At 43.7% G+C, this 22,160-nt stretch overlaps 1 protein-coding gene across 16 annotated transcripts in view; it reads right to left on the bottom strand.

Annotated features, from left to right (window-relative positions):
* Window positions 1-22,160, bottom strand: part of LOC105487901 (prominin 1) — a 155,304-nt gene that overhangs the window by 14,440 nt on the left and 118,704 nt on the right. For all 16 annotated transcript variants that reach the window (XM_011751549.3, XM_011751547.2, XM_071093833.1 and 13 more), the window contains 10 exons: window positions 16,768-16,891; window positions 14,983-15,086; window positions 10,630-10,714; window positions 8,904-9,047; window positions 7,912-7,983; window positions 6,416-6,508; window positions 4,656-4,709; window positions 2,973-3,053; window positions 2,776-2,844; window positions 1,260-1,352 (listed from right to left, as the gene is read on the bottom strand). In XM_011751549.3, coding sequence (XP_011749851.2) covers window positions 1,260-1,352; window positions 2,776-2,844; window positions 2,973-3,053; window positions 4,656-4,709; window positions 6,416-6,508; window positions 7,912-7,983; window positions 8,904-9,047; window positions 10,630-10,714; window positions 14,983-15,086; window positions 16,768-16,891 — 919 coding nt within the window. The remainder of the gene's footprint in view (window positions 1-1,259; window positions 1,353-2,775; window positions 2,845-2,972; window positions 3,054-4,655; window positions 4,710-6,415; window positions 6,509-7,911; window positions 7,984-8,903; window positions 9,048-10,629; window positions 10,715-14,982; window positions 15,087-16,767; window positions 16,892-22,160) is intronic.

The raw sequence follows: 22,160 nt of genomic DNA, 5'->3' as shown, positions 1-22,160 counted from the left end.
AGTATTATGCCAGACAACAGAGGCACAGCCTTGAATGCGCTGGTGACTCATGGAGTGGAGAGTCTAGAGTGTGCTGGAGGGACGGGTCTTAATCAAAGAAACATATAAACATGTAATTGGAACAGCAATAACAACTCTAAAGGAAAAGCATAGAGTTCTACAGGAATGAGGAAAACGCAACCCAACCTAGTTTGGGGAATCAGAACAGTCTTCCTGGAAAAAAGACATGTTTGAGCTAAGACCTGAAGACTGAACTACAATAGTAGTGAATTTTCACTGAATGTTGATGTTCCAACAGCGTGAAGGGCTTTACATGTGACCTCTCAGTGAACCATCAAAACAGCCCCATGTAGGCGAGGAACTCAGGAAATTTCAGGAATTTTTCAAAGTCACAAAGTTCTGAAAATATAGAAGTGGAATTTTCATTCAGACTTCATGTTCTCCACCATTGTGTTACCAGACCTAGAGGAGTTAGGTCTTACAGTGGGGAGTGGGTAGGTGGAAAGGGGAAGAGGAGAGAGAAAGAGAAGGGTGGTGTGTGCCCATCTCCAGTCCAGGCAGAAGAAACGGCATATGCACGGGCCCTAAGGTGGGGAAACTGAGATGTATTTGACAAAGTGAAAGCAGATGAGTGTGTCTGGAGCACAGAAAGAAAGGCAGGCAGGCAGAGAGCACACAGTGAGATCTGGAATGGGGAGGCCCAGCCATGCAGAGCCTAGTGTGATGACCTATGAAGGATCCTGATCTTTAGATAGCAACGGGAAGCCACTGAGGTGCTTTCAGCAGAGGGAGAGCATCCACTCACAGAGAGTCAGCGTCTATTGAGGAGGGAACAGAGCTGAGGATTAAGCCTGATTAACTGGAACTTGCCATCCCGATAGTCACATTTCCAAGACTTTTTAATGACAAATGAAGTTTGGTGCAACTTTGGGGTTGTATATGTAGTTGTACTGAGTATTCTTTTGAAGATTAGAAAGCTGCACACCTGTGACTGTCTTTCTGATTATTCTGAACTAATAGGAGTTTTCTCCCTGCAGGTTTCCTGACTGGTAAATATAATCCTGGTAAGGAAAAAAGATAACCGCCCAGAATTTTGACTTTTCTAGTCTATTAGCATATTAATACATTGATGGAAATGTTGCATTTTAGGTTTTGGATTCCCTCAAGCAGAAAACATTATTAAAGTGTATATCACAATTCAGAAAAACAACCAAAGATGATGGATTCATTGCATCTTCTTTTGAAAGATGAAATCTTACCAGGGGGTCGATAATGTAGCTACACAGAAAGACATCAACAGCAGTATCTAGAGCGGTGGCCACAGGTTTGCAGGATGCCACTTTCTCACTGATCTAGGGGGGTGGAAACACAGGCAAACTTTGAGCCGCATCCACAAAAATCCACAGGAATGAGACGTGCCATTTACTTTTGACCTGGTGTCACAAAAAGGATCTCCATGTCCTCCAAGACAGGGGTCCCCAACCCCCGGGCCAGAGACTGATACCAGCTAGTAGTACCAGTCCGTGGCCTGTTAGGAACCGGGCTCCACAGCAGGAAGTGAGCGGCGGGTGAGCAAGCAAAGCTTCACCTATATTCCGCCTCTAATGCAGCAGCATTAGTTTCTCATAGGAGCATGAACCTTATTGTGGAATTGCACATGTGAGGGATCTAGATTGTGCTCCTTATGAGAATCTAATGCCTGATGATCTGTCATTGTCTCCCATCACTCCCACATAGGACCATCTAGTTGCAGGAAAACAAGCTCAGGGCTCCCACTGATTCCACATTATGGTGAGTTGCACTTATTTCATTATATATTACAATGTATTAATAATAGAAATAAAGTGCACAATAAATGTAATGCCCTTGAATCATCCCGAAACTACCACTGCCCCCAGTCTGTGGATAAAACTGTCTTCCACTAAACCAGTCCCTGGTGCCAAAAAGGCTGGGGACTGCTGCTCTAAAACATGGAACTGACGGCCGATGTGCATGGATGAGTTCTGCATATACAGTTACGGTTGGCCCTCCATATCCCTGAATTGTGCATCCATGGATTCGACCAATCATAGATTAAAACATATTCAGAAAAAAAAGAGAGTTGCATCTTTACTGAACATGTACAGACTTTTTAAATCATTATTCCTGAACCAATACAGTATACCAATTATTTACATAGCATGTACATCGTATGAGGTATTATAAGTAATCTAGAGAGATTTAAAGCATACAGGAAGATGTACATAGGTTATGTGCAAATAACTATATCTTTTATATAAGAGACTTGAGCACCCAAGGAGTTCGGTATCTGCAGGGGGCCCTGGAACAAATCACCCATGGATACTGAGGGACAATTGTACATATTTTAAAGCAAGATCCTTAGTCTCTCTGAGCCTTGATTTCCAGTTTCCTCATTTGTTTTGGAAGAGTGAGACCCAACCTACAGGACTCCTGAGAGAATTAAAAAGTTCTTGTGCCCAGCGTAGTGTTTTAGTTCAAATTTGTTACCTGGCCCCTTTGTTACCTGAAAAAGGGGGTGGGAAGCAAATGGAAGAATTGCATATGGCAAAGGTGAGCAAAGGGGACCAGGAGGTGGCTGTCCTCTGACCTGGTGGGCAGCCCCAGAAGTCTTGGTCCTGCACATCAATATCCTTTCACTTATCTCCTACCAAATTACGGGGAATTTAATTTTATTTCTTCCAGATTTTACCCTAGAAAAATGACTATCCTAAAACATGACCCCCCCTTAATATTCATAAAAGATAAACTACTTACAGAGAACTCGATCCACTGCATATAGTGTTCAAAATATCCTATTATTGTTTTCCTATACTTCTTAGTTTCCTGGAAAGAAACAAAAGATGAGTAGAAGCCTTAAAATGATGACAGCATACTTAAACATCATAAATATTTAATCTGTAACATTCAGGTGCCCACTTATGGACATGCTTACTTTAAAAAAGAAGACTCACCTCAATAATAACAGAGGAAATATTGTTTGTGATGAAGTTCTGAGCAAAATCCAGAGAAGCTAGAATCCTATTTACTCTCTCCTGAAACACACAGCCAGTTAGCAGGGTATCAAGTCATACAAAGATTTAATTAGATGATTTGCATATTAATTCAAGTACTGTAACTCAGCTCCACAACACCATGACCTGGACCTCCTAGTTAAGAAGAAGACAGAACCCGCCCAGCCCCCTGAGGGCAGGGAAGGAGATGAGCTGAGAGGGAGCATTTACTCCAGGCCAGACACTGGGCTAGTCCTTGATAGGAATGGCCTTGCTGGAAACTCACAAGGAGGAAGGAAGGTACTGTTTGCTAGGCTTCCTTCGCAGATGAGGCAGCTCAGCCTCTTCAAGGTCACCATGCTGGGGAAGCATACGACAATGCTGGGATTTGCACCAAACTTTTTTTTTCCCCACCGCAAAGCCCGTAGTCTTTGCACCACAACCCAAGCGAAGACGAGTCCTCTGCCAACCCACATGGCAGCTTGGTGCAAATTGGAAAAGGGGCCTTTTCTGCCCAGGGACCTCAGGGCACAGAGCCTGGCCGGTGAGTCAACGGCCAGTTTCTGCCCCCTACTAACCCCCTTGGCTGGATCCCTCATGAAAGGCCTTGTACCACTGCACACCCTCGCCCTGTGCACACAAGTAGCAAAGCACCTGCACGTAGGCACTGGTGTGTTTCCAGGTTCCCCTGGCATGAGACACACACTTATGAAATGGCAACTGTGATCAGAGGCATAGGGAGGGTCCCGGAGCAGAGTAAATGTAAACATCTTCAGAGGAGCTGAGCCACGATGTTGGCCTCATTGAGAAAAGTGGAAGGAGGGAACATTTAGTTTTATCATGGGGGCTGATGCTCAAAACCTCTCATGGACAGGCTATTCCGTTCAATGAAAAACTATCTTCTGAGTTGCCGGTTGGTGCTGTGGATACAAGATGAATACTACACAGCCTTGCAGCTCAGTGTCTGCTGAGGGAATGCTTGCAGCCTGCACGTGGCCCCTGTGGTAGATTGCATTAGCTGTTCAGGATTATTGATACGCTCCTTGGATAACTTCCCAGAGCATGGAGTGTACTTCCCCAGCCAGATGACGATGTGACCATGTGGCTTGCTTTGGCCAATGGAATGCTGGTGAAGGGGCAGGGTGCCCGTTCTGAGCAGTGGCTTAAAGGACAACCTGTGCCTCCTCTTATCCCCTGAATTCCACTATGAGGACATGAGGTGCCCCAGACAGGAGCTGCTCCTTCAGGCCAGGTCTCTCAATGGGAAGATGTGTAGAGAAGCCTGCTGTCAAACCAGCAGGGAAAATGAACACTTATACTTAGAAGGCACTGAGGTTTGGGCTTGTGTGTTAGGCAGCATTATCTCTGTGAAAGTGACCAATGTACCTTTTAAGTTTGCATCCTAGACATCAAAACATAGATTTCACCTACGTACCTAATAGTCTGCTAAGATGATGTCTGCACTTATAGAAGTACTTGCAGAAAGGAAATAGTAAGAAAACCCAATTTGGTATTTAAAATAGGTAGATAACCGAGGCTTTTTTTTTTTAAACTTAAAAGTACCTACAAAAATCACATTTCTAGCATTCTTTGTGTGGTGTTTTATAACAAAACCCCATGATGGAAAACAAAGTAAACCCTTACCAACAATCCATTGCCTGTGCGTTGAAGTATCTTGACACTTTGGTATAGAGTGCTCTGGCGAAAAACATAGATAATATTTCCAAAATTATGACATGAAACAGCAAGATCACATACCTTGTGTCCTCCCTTCCCACAAGACAGCCATCAAATCTGTCTTTACACTGTAATGGTTTCATTCTAGAAAAACTAACCAGCACAATTAACAATGTGTACCTTCTATGCCTCTGGTGTAAGAAAACCTGAAGAAAAAAATTGGATACATATCCTAAAGCTGTGAAGAACAGCAAATCACATGTGAGGCATCCAAGAAATCCCTTTGAATTAGGTTTGATCAAAGCGGAAGGCATTATTTAAAACAGAGCCTGCCCCACAGGAGTGGTTAACCTGAATGGTTTAGACTGGAGGTTGACAAACTTTATCTGTAAAAGGCCAGAGTAAACACTTTAGGTTTTATCTGCCATACTCCCAACTACTCAACTTTGTCCTTCTAGTCAAAAGCAGCCAGAGAGAGTTTGCAAATGAGTGGGTGTGGCCATATTCCAACAAAACTTTATTTACAAAAACTGGTGGTAGGCTGAATTTAGCCTGCAGGCTGTAGTTGGCAGGGTACCTAGCTTGCCAACCCCTGGTTAGATCATAGGTCACATGTACAAAGCACTTTGCCTATTTGTGGACAGGTTGCCCTAGCTCTGAAAAGGCCAAAGGGTCCTGTGTACTTGGAAAAAAAGCATTAAAAAAAAAACAAATGCAAAGCCAGCTTAAAATGTTAACAAATTTGTGTTAGGCATAAACAAGTGCACAGAAAATTGTAAAGAGCACTGGACACAAATTAAGAAAATTCAGTGAAAGGACTTTGTGAATAGTCTAATAAATTAGGAAATCAAGAGAGAAAAAAAGGGTACTAGAAACTAGTCCTGGAAAGTTTGGTGTTGGGATGTTCGGATGTTCGGATGTTGGAGTGGAGTGGATTTACTTGCTTGGCCAAACCTGAGCAAGCTGATTCAGTAACCCAGTTTCCACACACTTCTCTCCTTGCTGGCTACAAATATGGCCCATACACAAGCATAATATAATAATTCCTCCTCTTTACTGAGATCCTCTGAGGTCAGGTCCTTCATCTCCACGAACAGGTAAAAAAGCAAGGCAGTTATTGATCCCAACATTTTTAGATGAGGAAACTGAGAAGCTACAATAATTTGGAGAGCCAGAAGCAGGATTTAAAACCAGGTCTGTCTGACTCCAAAGTCCACGTTCTTTCTTTGCTAGAAACTGCCTTTATTGCATTAAGAAGTCACAAGGTGGTGAGAAGCAAATGGAAAGGATGGAAGAGAGGAGAAAGGAAGCAACGCCCATCAAGACAGCAGATAGGGCTAAGTAGATCTACAGAGAGAAGCACTTAACCTCACCTTCACATATTTCTAGACAAAGCTTGGAGAAAAAGAATAGAGTGAGTCCACAGCAGTATAGCTAAATGCGGGGCATAGGAGGGCCTGCTCACAGCAATGGAAACTAGAGCAAGGTGGAGGAGACAGCCACAGATTTTATCTAACTGTTCGCACTCAAATGAAAAACCGAAGGGAATAAACAGAAGAGGGAGGTGCAATTATTTTGTCTAAAGCCCAGCTCAGCTTCTGGGGCTGAGGTCAGTCAGCTGGGACCTACGAGAGATGAGCATGTGTCATGAGGCTAAATGAAAGCCAACTCGCTGCAGTAGATTTTGCTCAGGTCACAGTGAAATACAATATGTTGTTGACTGTTACCAGTGATTGTTCTATAGGAAGGACTCGTTGCTGGTGAATCGTTTTAATAGTTTGTGCATCTCTTTTCAGGGAGTTCCTCAAATTTCCTGGGGGCTACAAAAAGAATAAAAAACAAAGATCAATACCATCTTTCCAGACTCAAAGCACTCTCGCTATCCTCAGGGGCCCTGCGCAGCCAGGAGGGCAGCCATGACATAAGCACGCAGCCCTCCTTGTGCAATGATGGCTGTGAGTGGACGTGGGGCCTGGTGTGAGGGACAGGGCCAAGACACCCTCCTTCAAAGCACAGAACCATGGACTCTCAGCAATAACCCACACCCAAGAGCCCTCCCTGAGTGCCAGAGGCTGTGTTCTCTCCACCTCACCATGATACAGCCACTCTCAGCTTCTCATTTTACAAGTGAGAAAACCAAGGCTCCATGGAGAAATTTCTATTTAACCCACACTCAATGAGTGTTTAATTTATTAATGAATAACAATTCTATAAGGTAGATACCATTACCCCATTTTACAGATGAGGAAACTAAGGCAGAAGGGAGAAGTAACTTGCCTAAGCTCCTATCCTGAGTCAAGACTTAGACCCAGGTCTTCCTCAAAAGCCCAGGTTCCTCATCACCATGGTGTGCTGCTTCTTGGATGGGACCAAGTAGTCGCCAACCAGCAGAGGAGTTGAAAGGGGAAGCTTATGGGGCTGGGGTGGTACCCCTCTCTTCCCTCATCACTTACTATTGGTAATTCAAAGCAACACATGAAATCTTCCTCCCACAGCCCCAGGTACTATTCCCTACACTGCAGGAGAACAGCCTGCAGTGTGCATGGGCAGGTGTGCTTAGAAGTGGAGGGGCTAATGGGGTGGAAACAGATCCAGAGCTAAAGTAATGAGGGTGCCCACACTCAAAGCAGAGGGTGGAAGACTGCAGTCATCTTGAGATAGAAGGCAGGTGGGACTTCGGACCAGATTGAAGACTGGTGGAAACCAGGAAGAGGAGCCCAAAGCACCTCTCCCTGTCCATCACCATAAGGCATGCCCACCAGCTCATCGACAGTTAACCATTGCCATGGCAACACTGGGAAGTTACCACTCATTTTCTAGCTATTTCTGAACAATCCGCCGCTTAATTAGCATTCCATTGAAAGTGGTTATAAATAAGACTACAAAACTGTCCCTAGGCTGCTACTTTCTGCACACTGCCTGTGGGGTCGCCCTGCTCCAGAAGAGCAGTCTCTGAGCTGTCACACTGCCGTTACCTCAATAAAGCAGGTTTCACCTGCCCTGCATCAACCCGACACCATCCTGGCAACATTCAAGGCTCAGAGAGGTTTGAGCCACATGGCAATGGCTGTGGACGGAAACGTAATGACACGCACAAGAGAGGTGTTTATGAACAAGGGATTACTCACAGCGTGAGGAACCTCTTCAGCAGCTTCCCTAAAAATGGCACTGACGTTTGACATCTAAAACTACTACAGTATTTAACCGGGCGATTTGAACTCACCAAACTATTTGCTTTTGCCTCCAGATCATACGCAAATGATAAAAGATTCACTCCTGCGGGGGATTTACCAGTCTACAATAGAAGTGAACAAAAATTGTCTTATGGATATGGGATCTTTAAGCCTTAACACAACATCTAGTAGGCAAGAGATTAAACATGGATTCATGACCATAAAGTAATCACGTGAGGTTAGACACTCTTAAACAGGTGGCAACGTTTGCATTCTTATTTATACATATAAAGCCATATTTTTATTCAATCATATTATTCAACTGTGAAAAGGAATGAAGTACTGATAATGTTATAATATGGATGAACTGCAAAAACGTGCTCAGTGAAAGAAGTCAGACACAAAAGGTTGTGTGTTATATAATCTTTCTTTTTTTAATACCCAGACTAGGTAAATCCATCTAAAGAGACCACAGATGGGCCGGGCGCGGAGGCTCACTTCTGTAATCCCAGCACTTTGGGAGGCCGACGTGGGCAGATCATGAGGTCAAGGGATCGAGACCATCCTGGCCAACATGGTGAAACCCCGTCTCTATTAAAAATACAAAAAAAATTAGCTGGGTGTGGTGGCATGTGCCTGTAGTCCCAGCTACTCGGGAGGCTGAGGCAGGAGACTCACTTGAGCCCAGGAGGTGAAGGTTGCAATGAGCCGAGACTGCGCCACTGCACTCCAGCCTGGTGAGAGAGCGAGACTCCATCTCAAAAAAAAAAAAAAGAGACCACAGAGGGGTGGTTGCCAAGGGTTTGGGGAGGAGCAAATGGGGTCAACTGCTTTGCTTTAGGGTGATGAAAATGTTTTGGAACTACACAGAAGCAGTAGTTGTGCAACACTGTGAATGTACTAAATGCCACTGAATTGCTCACTTTAAAATGGTTAGTCTTATGTGAATCTCATCTTAATAAAAAATCAAAAGCAAAACAGAAATACACATCTGACGTTCTAATTTCCCCTAAAGGATCAAGCATGAACACATGCGTCATACCTGAGCCAAGTAGGTGTCATAATTCATTCTGTCTATTCCACAAGCAGCAAAATCCTGAAGGCTTTTTCTTCCTGCTGCACCCAACAGAAAGATATTGAGATTTACCTTCAGACTTTCCAATTCACTGCTTATGCTTGCAGTATGCTGCAAAAAAAGGAAGTTACAAATCAGTCCCTTATTCTCCAAGAATGTCACAAATCAAATGCTTTAAAAGAGCAATAAAAGCTGGATGTGGCGGCTCATGCCTGTAATCCTAGCACTTTGGGAGGCTGAGGTGGGAGGATCGCTTGAGTTCAAGAGTTCAAAACCAGCTTGGGCAACATAAAGAGACCTTGCCTCTATGTTAAAAAAATTTTAAACATAAAATTAAAAAATAAATTAAAAAATAAAGAGCAATCAAACCAGAAAGGACAAAAGAATGTGCAAGCACTTGACTGGCATCTCTTCCTGGTACTTCCCGTCCTGTTCCTTTCCCATCTCTTTCTTTATGGGTCCCATGGCTTCTAAACCCCCAGCTTTGACAAACAGGGACAGGGTAAGCTGGCATTCCAGGGAAGGGACCAGCACATACAAGAGCTGGGAGCAGGAAGAAATGGGACATATCATTTGAGAACAGTGTTTAGTTACTTGGGCAAAGATTATGGAAACATGGTCGTTGATTCAGGGTTGTACTGATAGTCAGCAGTTTCCAGCAGCATCGAGTGCCTGCATGTCCCAGGCAACCTTTCCAACTGCTACCCGCCATAGCACACAGAGAAGTGACCCACAGCATGATGGGCATCTATTTAGGGTTTGGTTACAAAATTATGTATGTTTAATGCATACATATATGGACTATTTAGGGAAGATAATAAACTTTTCATATACAGCTTTCAAATATAGCTTTTCACATTTGAAAACCATCAAGCCATCATGGCCTCATGGTAACTCTAGCAGCGGTGGGCAAGCTGTGGGGGCTTGGGAATAGCCTCTTCTCCTGGGATCCCTTTGTTTCTGCTCTCATTCAGGAAACCCAAAAGAGAGAGCACGCTCCAGATTCTTTCCAGCAGAAAGTCAGAAGAGGCCTCCAGGTACAGGGAGTGGGGCTGGTCTAGGCTAACGGCACCCTAGGCCTGGGCAGCTGAAACTCTTGCTCTTTCTTCAGGCCAGTGTGCTCTGGAATGGCCCTTCCTCCAAGTCTCAAGACTCAAGACTGGAGTGTGGGCTCTGGCAAAAGAAAAGAGGAGGTTCTGTTGGCTTCCATCCTTTGCTTTAGTTCACACTGGAGTCCTGGGGCCACCATGTGACTCACAAGGAAGGAGGACAGTGTGGAACATGCTTCTCCACACTGAGTGCCCAGTTTCAGGGACTGGCAGAAAGGGAGGCTGGTCTTGGAGCGAGAGCCTTCCTGAGGAACAAACAGGGATTGTTCCCACAAAAACGTCTATAGTCAGCAAAGCGACATCTTTCCCTGTGAAGCGTCCATAGCGAGGCCGCTCTAGAGGCTCTTGCATAATACATTAGAAAAATTCAAACCACAAGAAAGACAACTGGTCGGGCAGTGAGAAAGCGTTTTGGAACCAAACAGAGGTGAAGGTTATACAGCCATGTAAATATACCAAACGTCACTTTGAAATAGTTAATTTGATCTTATGCAAATGTCATCTCAATTTCCAGAAAAGAAAGAAAGACAACCGGATTTGGTGAAGGAATGTGTTATGTCGATTCCATGACGACTTCTAATTACCTCATTAATGTTGAGATAGTCACTGATGTCGAAGCTGTTCTCCAGGTGAAGAGTGCCGTAAGTGCCTCTATTCTTTTTGCAGTCACTGTGGGAATGAACAGAGAAATTAGGACCTAGAAAAGCTGTTGCAGCTACCTATGTCCACCGCTGAAGAGGAGGAGGAAGGCTCACTGTTTCTCTTTGTTTAATCTGTGAACACAGAAGTGGGGCTGGGTGTCCCAAGTGGCCACACAGATCCCTCAGTACCCACCACCTCTGACTTCTTGCCTTGTTTGACTAACCGTCATGTTCTTGGAAGAGATGCAATAGGATTGATAAATCAATCTTTCCATCTGTCTCCTAAATGCTCTAGTTCCGCTGTGGACCACAAGTTTACAGATTGGGAAGAAATAAATTCTCATTAAAAAGAAAAACAATACTTGCTAGAAAGAGATACACTGCAGAGTAGATTAGGAACTTCATTAAATGATTCTATCAAGCTCCTGCCAAGAACATTTCTACTCTGTATTTCCAGGGCCGAGCTGCACTGACTAAATATATGCTTAGACATCTATCCTCATGGTGAGGACAGAGATAGGGAGGAGACGCAGACATCTCGATGGTCAGCACAGTTTGCTGTAACCTAACTCAGCCCCCTGGGTGAAATGGCCTCACCTCGCCATGCCTCAATCTTATCTCTAAAATAGGAAAATCTGACTTTTTTAGACTTGACTGAGCTAAGAAGGGTAGGCCTCATTGGATGTGTATTCCTGCCACAAAAATAGTGGCATCCAGGAATGCAGCATCTCTTCCTTGCCACGGCAGCCAGGGCCTTCTAGGCCTGAGGGATGCCTAAAAGAAGCAACTTTCCCACATCCCTAGGAGGTGTGATCCGTCCCTCTAGAGAACACGCAGGTTGGTGTTGTTGGAACTCAGAGCTTGATTATGAACAACCAGAGGTAACGCTGGAGGGCTCTGCAGGAGCCAGAATCACAAGGAGCTAGCATGCCAGGCTGAAACACTTGGCTTTGTCCTCTCAGCCTAGGGATGGTGAATGGGTTTAATTATGTAGAGAAAAGTCAACCGATTGCTAATGTATGCCTAGAGCACACAGTCCAGAAGGAGCCTGAGGCTCTCTGGGCTAAGCAGGAGACCTCAGTTGACTATCAATGTCTACCCTGAGTATGGAGGATGGGCACCAGACACTTATCAGCTGCCTCTGCCATGGGCAATGGAGAAACTTAGGCAGGAAGTGACACATGTGGTTGGGCCACATCACATCATGCTGGGAGGTTTGGAGGATGGAATGAGAACAAGGAGACCAGTTAGGAGAGAGAGAGACAGAAAAGAAGAGAAGAGAAGAGAAGAGGAAGAGGAAGAAGAAGAAGAAGAAGAAGAAGAAGAAGAAGAAGAAGAAGAAGAAGAAGAAGAAGAAGAAGAAGAAGAAGAAGAAGGAGGAGGAGGAGGAGGAGGAGGAGGAGGAGGAGGAGGAGGAGGAGGAGGAGGAGGAGGAGGAGGAGGAGGAGGAGGAGGAGGAGGAGGAGGAGGAGAGGAAGAGGAAGAAGAAGAAGAGGAAGAAGGAGAAGGAGAAGGAGAAGGAGAAGGAGAAGGAGAAGGAGAAGGAGAAGGAGAAGGAGAAGATTTAAGAAAGATTCAGAAGACGAAGCCTGCAAGCAACATTTATAAGTTCATTCTAAGTGTTGTCTCAGGGCTCCAGAAACTCAGTTTTCACTGCTGTGGGCTGAATAATGGAAACGAGGACTTTTCTCTGTCCTTTAATTTTGTATTCGGCCCCAAAGTGGTAGTGGGATTTTTAAAAGTTCCCAAAGAGCAGCCTACTGCCCCTACCTCCCTGCCTTTGTCTGTGTCCCTCGGCCTAGGTGCCTTTTTCCTTCTTCTTGGCCCAGCCAATCCCCACTAACCTACTAAGATCAGCTTAGGTGCCATTACCCTCAGGAAGTCCTTCCTAATCCCTCCATTCCCACACTGCATAAGACACCCATCTTGGGGCTTCTAGAGTAGCCTCAGTACATTTCTATCACCTGTAGGTATCACCGTATTCTAGAACACCTCTTTACAGATCTAACTCTCTACTAGGTTTTCCTTGACAGTAGGATCAGAGTCTAATTCAATTTTGTATACTATCTCAGGTATCCCATTACCACAGGTGCTCATATAATAATAAAAGCAGTCGTTAGTATGGTACCTAGCTCCTGTTACGCCAGGTGCTCATATAATAATAAAAGCAGTTAGTACGGTACCTAGCTCACAGAGTGGCGTGGATGTTAAAGAAGTTTATACATCTGAGGTGTTTCCATCAGTCTTGGCATATAGAAAGCACCATGCAGGTGCTAGCTCTTAGAATTTTGTTAAATTACCACTGTGACCACTTAGCATAATATTTATTAGGTAATAGAAATAAACAGTAACGGCTGGGCGTGGGGCTCACGCCTGTAATCCCAACACTTTGGGAGGCTGAGGCAGGTGGATCACCTGAGGTCAAGAGTTCGAGACCAGCCTGACTAACATGGTGAAACCCCGTCTCTACTAAAAATACAAAAATTAGCTGGGCATGGTGACAGACACCTGTAATGCCAGCTACTCAGGAGGCTGAGGCAGGATAATCACTTGAACCCGGGAGGCAGAGGTTGCAATGAGCCGAGATGGTGCCATTGCACTCCAGCCTGGGTGATAGAGCAAGACTCCATCTCAAAAAATAAATAAATACATAAATAAATAAATACTTAGTAATGACGTAGCTGTATTTATTTTAAAATAACTTCTGTGGTTTGGCTAGAAGAACTAATGACCATTGATTAATTAAATGTGTGCATATTTCAAAATGTTTTTTAAAAGTACAAAAAGAACCTAGCAATACCTAAAAGTATAACAAATTCACAAAATGCTGAAGAAGTCTTTTGACTATCAAATGATGGCTAAAACTACTAAGCTATATAATAATGCTAGGCATAGGGTTAATACTTGCTTAAAATTGCATAAAGGAACTCTGAGAGAGTAATAAGAACACTAAGAATGGTGGTTCACGTGTAGGGCATGGAAAGGCTTCTGGGCAGACGGGGACCTGTGTCTCTGACTTACAAAGTGTTCTGCTCTCAGTGTGGGTCACTATCACCCTGTGTATTTTTAGTTTCATTTACTATGAACACACCATGTTAACACACATCCTCTGGCCCTTCGGTCTCACGGTGGGAGAAATAAGTGTCATCGGTGTTTAAAAAGCATCCTATGAATTGATTTCAAATACTCTTAAAGTGACTCCCTTCCCTATGGCTCATAGCAGAGAGCTGCCCATGGGTTCGCGTCTAAGATCAGACACCTAAGACTTCCAGCCATCAGACTAGGAGCCCATTTTACCACTGGGAAAAGCATACACTACACAGATATATATCACCTGAGGTCAGAAGTTATTTTATATATACATAGTTTTCTTGTTTTCTTTTTTTTCCTGAGAGAAAGTATCACTCTGTCGCCGAGGCTGCAGTGCAGTGGCACGATCTTGGCTCACTGCAACCTGCACCTCCCGGGTTCAAGCAATTTTCTTGTCTCAGCCTCCTGAGTAGCTGAGTCTACAGGTGCATCCCACCATGCCTGGCTCATTTTTATATTTCATTTTTAGTAGAGATGGGGTTTCACCATATTGGTCAGGCTGGTCTCGAACTCCTGACCTCAAGTGATCCACCTGCCTCGGCCTCCCAAAATGCTAGGATTACAGGCATGAGCCACTGTGGCCAGCCTAGATGAACAGTATTAAGAACAGTATTGTTCATCAAGTCCAAATGATGTGTCAGGCACCATTCGAATCTCATGTATCTTACTTAACCCTAAAACCACCTCAGGGTCAGATTCCTATGACCACAACCCCCATGAAACAGAGAAGATGTGGAATTGCCCAGGGCACAGAGCCTCCAGGAGGGGGCCTGGGTCAGAGTTCAGAAGGCCTGACGGCAGACAGTTCTTGAACTGCATTGCCTTCCTCCTGTTGGTGATCCAAATCACTGAATCACCTGTTCGCTATTCTTGTTGGATGGCTTTTATTTAGAGCAACGTGGTTCCTGAACAAGATTTCTCATGAGGTCCCGTTAGTGCATCATAGGGTCACGTTAACCAGCGAGTTCCAGAGATTATTGGAGAGCAAGACCTTGAAACATCACCTTTCCAAGGTCTCAAAGGCTTTCAGTAGAAGGAATAGGTTTTTGATCTAATCTCTGCTGTGTCTTTAAAATACTACAGGACAGCTTATCTCTGAAACAGGAAAGTCATATAATTAAGATTTAAAAACACTTCAAATGCAAAATTCTCATTCCGGAAAAAGAACACTTTAAATAGCAAAATGTATAATGCAAATATTGATACCTGTAAACCTGTTGAAAAGTGAGCTTCATCTCTGATTTATTAAACAGCTTCCCAGAGAGATAGTATTCCCAGTCTTCATTTAGTAAGTAGGGTGTATCCAAAACCTGGAACATATTAGGAAGGATTTTTGAAAAATCAGTTTTACACTCACATACATACTAATATAATAAAGTGAATATTCTGTTGAATATATTTTTGAAATTTTTCATAACATTATTTTTCTGGTTGATTTCCGACTTATAGCTAGAAAATAATAGTATAATTGGAATAAATCAATTGACCACTGGGTAGCATCAATCAAAATTATTAAAATTACTTTTTTTGAGAACTTTTCTTTTTTTTCAGACAGAGTCTCGCTCTGTTGCCCAGGCTGGAGTGCAGTGGCACTATCTTGGCTCACTGCAACCTCCGCCTTTTGCGTTAAAATGATTCTCCTGTTTCAGCCTTCTCAGTAGTTAGGACTACAGGCGCGCACCACCACTGCCCGGCTAATTTTTGTTGTTTTTTTTTTAGCAGAAACGGCGTTTCACCATGTTGGCCAGGCTGGTCTTGAATTCCTGACCTCAGGTGATCCACCCACCTCAGCATCCCAAAGTGCTGGGATTACAGGCGTGAGCCACCATGCCTGGCCGAGAACTTTTTAATCTTTATCTTAATAAAACAAACCCATATAAATAGAAGCAGAGTAGACCATTTGATCAGAAGAGCTAATATACAGCCATGAAGTGGTATACCCAGTGCTGTGCTATTTCTGTCTCTGGACAAAATGTATTAAAATTCACACACTCTCTGCCCCAGCACCACACATATTTAAGATGGGCAAATCAGTGCAGGACCGTGTATGTGCTTGACAAGTAGAAATGGTTTTGAAATATCCCCTACTTAAGAAAAAGTATCTTTGAATGATTCAACACTCTACAGGAGATAATGATGCCTGGCTTGATGTCTTTGTTTTATCAAAAGGCCAAATGGAGATCATTTGATGCGCTGGTGATCTCAACTTAATCTCCCTTGACCAATGAAATAACTAAAACACCGTCACAACAGTATTCACCTGATTTCATAACAGATCTTAGGCGGAAAAATGTATATACAATGAAAGAGTGAAATATAAATATATTTTAAAAATCAGAATCTGGAGAAAAAAAACACAGAAAAGCCAAAATTAGAAGCCAGACACTTAGAACACAATTTCCTCATTAATGAAGAAAGCAAAACTGCCAACTGGCCCCCCGGAATCTGTGGGAGTTGGACTGAGAAGGAGAAAGCGAAGCTTGAATTCAGTTCCTGGTGGCACCACTAGACATCTGCCAGGTCAGCCCTCTGTCACGAGACATCCACTTATCAGTCTCTTTCCTTTCAAATTTAGGGCTCATCTGTGTGGACACCTCTGTCACCTGGGAATCTCCCAGGGTGTGTGGGAGGAACCTGAGAACTGATCTTCTGATGTTCCCAGCCACATTTGGAAACTACTGCTGAGGAAAATTCTATTCTCCCCAAATACTGCAGTCCACATTGAGGGGCAGGACTTAACTCCCGTCCCTGATTTCACTTATGATCAGAAAATAAGGACACTCCCATATTTTCTTTCTCTTACAAATAAAAAGAATCTATTGCATTTATTGAATATTTAAAAATTTATTGAATTTAATAATTTCAAGAAATTTACTGAATTTAAACCAAACTGCTTATATGTTTGCACTGCTCTTAAAGTAACACACAACATATGAAGAAATCCAAGTTTCTGTTCAAGTCCTTTCATAATGGGTAGAAAATCATATTTACCCGGAATAATTCCTTGCTCGTGTAAGGTTCACAGATCAATTTTTCCACATTTGCACCAAAGACGAAGGTAAGAACCACAATGATCATCAATATCCAGCAAAAGAGGAAACTTAATCCAACTCCACTGGAAAAAAAATATAAGGTTAGTAATTCAAGAAAGAATGATTCAATAGTACCTATTGATACTTACTAAATCTACCTATACTCTATAAAATAGACCTGGGGTCTTCAGTGTTATTCAGGTGAAACAGATCATCCACCTAGGAGTGACACAGGGCTTGGGGACCTGGGGAGGGGCAGCTCCAGGGCAGGCGGGGATGTACTGTATAGGGGCCTGGGACCCACAAGGGGTGGCCAATAAGGGGCTGAAAGCACAGGGGGAGCACAGCTCGACTTCTCTCTGAACAAGAGCACTCTTGGCAGTGTAAAGGATGGACTGGACAGGTGCCAACATGGATGGGACATCATTGCAGAGGCTGTTATCATGGCCCATGAGGGTGGCCTAAGGGGACAGGATTGGTGGAGAGTTGGTGGATGATGGTGACGTAATATAGGAGACACAGGAGGCCTAATATAGGAGATAGCAGGACTCGGAAAGCACTGGACACGAGACGTAGAGGCAAGGAAGGGCTCCTCCAGGGGCAGTGCCAGGGAGCACCGATGCTCTGCAAGGAAAGAGAAGATGGGCTGGATGTTGGTCTTGTTGCCACAGAGACATTGAGTGCAAAGAGTGTGTAGGAGTCAGTATGTTTGGAGCTAAGATATCTGGGTTTCTGTTGTACGTTAGGGAACCAGCAGCTTAGCCATGGTCATTTATCCCCAGGGCTGGCTTGGAGAGAGAAACAGCCTAGGGCTAGGTCTGGAAGACTTCAACATTTACAAAGACGGGTGGTGGAAGGAGGGCCAGCAAACCGGAACAAGATGATGAGGCAAAGAAGTAGGAAGGCAACCATGTGGGTGTGATGCCACCTAGGGGACAAAAGGAGTGTTTGCAGGAGGAGGGAGTGGTCAGCTGTCACCAACCAATGTGCTGTCTGCATTGTACAGAGAGGTCACTGCCAACTTAAAACAAGTGCAGTGATGGGGTAGGAAATCAAATTGGAGTGGACTGGGGAGTCAGCAGGAGAGGAGGGCACAGGCAGCAAGCTCAGATCACTCCTCTGAGACCCGGCGTGGGGGAAGGAGAGCTACAGGGAAGAGGCAGTGTGGGCAAAGAGTTTCTGCTTTTATTTCTGAAGAAGGGAAAGAACAGAGCCTGGTTAAGTGTTGAGTGAAAGTCAAGGAGACAGGAAGAGAATAAAGACATGGAAAAGAAAGGGGATGATCCATTTTTATCAGGATCAGGGAAAGAAATGGGATTGAGAATATAGCTGGCGGAATCAGCCTGAGCAGGGAGGAATCCCTCTGCTTCTGGCACTGCAGAGAAGGGAGGGATGTGTTTGGGAGCATGTGTGTTTGGGAGCATGTGTGTTTGGAAGCATGTGTGTTTGGGAGCATGTGTGTTTGGGAGCATGTGTGTTTGGAAGCCTGTGTGTTTGGAAGCATGTGTGTTTGGAAGCATGTGTGTTTGGGAGCATGTGTGTTTGGGAGCATGTGTGTTTGGGAGCATGTGTGTTTGGGAGCATGTGTGTTTGGAAGTTTGACGATGGGAAGTTGCATGATGGCTTCTATTTTCTCTGAGAAGAAGGAGGTAAAGCCATCTGCTAAGAGATGGGTGAAGTAGAGGAAGATGGATGTATCAGAGTGAAAAGACTGTTGCAGGATAGTGTGGGGGGGTGTCGAAAAAGAAGAAAAAGAGAAAGGGAAGGAAGAAAACGAAATAAAAGATTTATCAGACTATGGCAGGTCCATTTGAGACAGGAGATGCTAAGTTTGTAGGGATACCCAATGTACCCGGTGCGTAACTTTTCTCTAGCAGTGCTTAGCTGTCTAGGTATAGACAGAGAGAGAGAGAACAAACTCTTAAGTCAATCTAGGGGCACTTGCCAAATCAGATACCATCATTGGTGCACACCAGGAAGGAGCCTCAGGAGGGTGTGGGCTGATGCTTGCAATCACCACAGCACCCCCTCCTAAGGGCACGATTCTGCCCTTTGGCTGCAGACACCAAAGCCATAATTACAGTATTTGCGTTTCTTCACTAAAATAAACAGCAAGTAATATTCATTGGAAAGGCCTAGGTCAGCCTGACTTTCTCTGACCTACAAGGCTTCTGAGTCTGGGAGAACACAAAGAAGAAGTGAATGAGGGCCACGCCAGGATCCCCATCTGAGCATGTGTGTCTGTGTGTTGGAGTTAAAAAAAACTCATAAAAACTAAGACAGCTGTCTAAAAAGAGCACCATGACTCTTACTCTAAATCGCATACAGTCAACATCTCCAGCCTTTATTTTCTAAATATGCACATTCCTAGATCAGGGGTAGGGGAACCACTGCCTAAGGTCTGTTTTTCTAAGGTTAGTGAATATGTACTGAAAATATTGAAAAGGAGGAAGAGGACGAGGAGAATCAGAGTAAGATGAAAGAGCAAAAGAAGGTGAAAAACAAGAAGAATATGCAACAAAGACTGTATGTGGCCAGCAGAACCTAAAATATTTGTTACTTGGCCCTTCTTGGGAAAAGCTTGCTGACTAACCCCTGATGTGCATAGTTAGGATAATACAAGCATCATTTTCTGACCCCCTTTCAAAAAAGTTTATCTTAGAAACTTTTGTCAACAAATCAGGACAGTCACCCAGTTATCACTTCAGGGGCCATGTGATCTTCCATGCATGGATGTGTCGTAACTCACTTGGCCACTCCTCTACAGCCTGACAGGTAGGCTGCTTCACTATCCTAACTGATACTGCAAAAACTCTTCCCTGGCTTTCTTCATAGTTTGGCCTACTTCCTTCACCTAGAGTCCCCAAAATGGAAATTACTGGGCAAAGAGCATCATGGTCTTTTTACAGCCCTTGCTATACAGCCTGACAAACTTCTTTCTGTAACCTCAGAAACTGCCACCAGCCACAGGAATGTGCCCAGTTTGTGATACCTGTGGCTACTCTTGGCATTGTTGTCAATACCTAAAATGGGAAGTTTTATGATGGGCTTCAAAACAAGAGATGCTTGTGCCACTGTTAGATCTCCTTATCTCTGGAGAAGCCTCTCCTACATCCCCCTGCAACAGATAATACATTCACCACTGCATTCTATTCAGCTGCTAAAATGCTCCTGGGGCCAAGGGTAGTGGCTCACACCTGTAATCCCAACACATTAGAGGCTAAGACCAGGGGCTCTCTTGAGACCGGGAATTCAAGACCAGTCTGGACAACAAAGTGAGACTGTCTCTATAAAACTAAAATTAAAATAAAACGCTTCTGGGACCCTCTGAAGATGAAAGATCAGAGCAGAGCCAGGGCTCTCTGACTTTCCTCCTTCCACATCTTTCACTGATATCCTTCTGGGAGATAAGAATTCCTGCTTGGTTTTGAAAGAGACCATGCTCTTGATTGGATGGTGTCACCATTTTTAAAGAGCAGGTGGTGTTTTGGTTGCAACAAAACTACACGTACTCTTTCTGGTTTCTACAAGCAAGTAAATAGTTCTGAAAAAAGAAACTGCGTTCTTCTAATTAGTCTGATTAGACTGATGACGCTTGTATCATCTCCCCCTTTCAAAATTATCCAGTTGTTTACCAGATACCTCAAGAAGTAGAGAATTCTGCCAAGCACAGCAAAGCGCGCCGTGCTGACTGGTGGCATTCAACAATAAAGAAATCATAGCCACCCTAAGTCTGCAGACTCCTTGAAATGAATCAAACAACATCTGACAGTTCCCAGCCTTCTTCCTGCTGCTGAGATGAATCCTATGGCCTCCACGCCATACATCTCCATGTCTATAGAATTAGTGTATCTAAACTAAGGTAGCTTTTAGCCTCCATCAATTTGTTGATGATTTCTCTGTTTTATTTTTTCTTTTTTTGAAGCTGGATATCACATGTTTTTGGTTGTATGCCTTTAAAAAGTGAATAAAATTTCATTGAGGGTGCACCATTTTTCAGAGCAATTTACCCTACCTTTCAAGTAGTTAAAAAGTATGGAAATATATGTATATACACACACACACCACCACAACACTGACAGACAACCAAGTATCAGGGTTGTTACATTTGTAACATTAAACTTAAAATCAATTAAACATTAAAGCAATTACTTTTGCACCAACCTAATAATTTTCTGTTTAATGTATTTTTGTGTGTCTGTGTGCATTTGAACAAAAAGGGAAGACAAATTCATTTTTCCTTCTGGATGTGATTTCTCTTTTTTTCTTCTCTGTCCAGAGGTACTTGCAGCTAAGTATCTTTCTTTTCTTTTCTCTTCTTTCTTTCTTTCTTTCTTTCTTTCTTTCTTTCTTTCTTTCTTTCTTTCTTTCTTTCTCTCTCTTTCTTTCTTTTTCTTCTTCTTTTTTTTTTTTTAAGGCAGAGTCTCACTGTGTTGCCCAGGCTAGAGTGCAGTTGGCGTGATCTCAGCTCACTGTAACCTTTGCCTCTTGGGTTCAGGCAATTCTCATGTGTCAGCCTCCCAAGTAGCTGGGATTAAGGCATGTGCCACCATGCCTGGCTCATTTTTGTATTTTTAGTAGACGTGGGGTTTCACCATGTTTGTCCAGGCTGGTCTTGAACTCCTGGCCTCAAGTGATCCACCTGTCTTGGCCTTTCAAAGTGTTGGGATTACAGGTGTGAGCCATCGCGCCTGGACAAAAACAATTTCTTAACTTTGGCCTGTGAGCCTCTAGGCTTCTGTGTGTGTGGAGTTCTTTGTCCAGCCCTGGTAGACCCCAGGTCATTAGCTCTAAGGTTAAGACTCTTGTTAGCAAAGGCCTATACCATACTGGAGCCGAATTATTTTAGGGAAAGGATTTAGAATCATAGCTTATAAGAAGCCTGATTTATTGTTCCAGTGACCCAAAGTTTTGTGTTTGTTTGTTGTGTGTGTGTGTGTGTATGTGTGTGACAACTTGGTTTGAAAACTCAAAGTTTTAAAAAACAAATTAATCAAATTAATGCACAGCACCTGCTCTCCAGCCCACTCACTCACAGGCCCGTGTTAGTGACTTAAGTGGATAAATGAGAGAACACAACTCAGGTTTTTGTTCTTCACTCCCCAAAGGAATTGTTTCAAAACTTAACCACTGATCTCGAGCCCCATCTCACTCCCTACTGCTGATTCTTCATGATCTTATCCTAAAGAGAATATTGACTCAAAAAGAGATTACAGAATCCACACAGCTCCCTCTCTGCAGAGCATTCAAAGCCATCACACCACATCCTAGCTTACATTTCTGGCTCTGGCTCCAGTTGCACCTGGTTCATGCCTGCTATGCTCTGCCGTACCCATAGAGTCAAAGGTTTTT

This window comes from Macaca nemestrina, chromosome 3, assembly GCF_043159975.1.
Source record: "Macaca nemestrina isolate mMacNem1 chromosome 3, mMacNem.hap1, whole genome shotgun sequence".
In the NCBI taxonomy this organism is placed as follows: Eukaryota; Metazoa; Chordata; class Mammalia; order Primates; family Cercopithecidae; genus Macaca; species Macaca nemestrina.
Note: the sequence above shows the minus strand (reverse complement) of the source record. Positions and strands in the feature narration are given on the sequence as shown.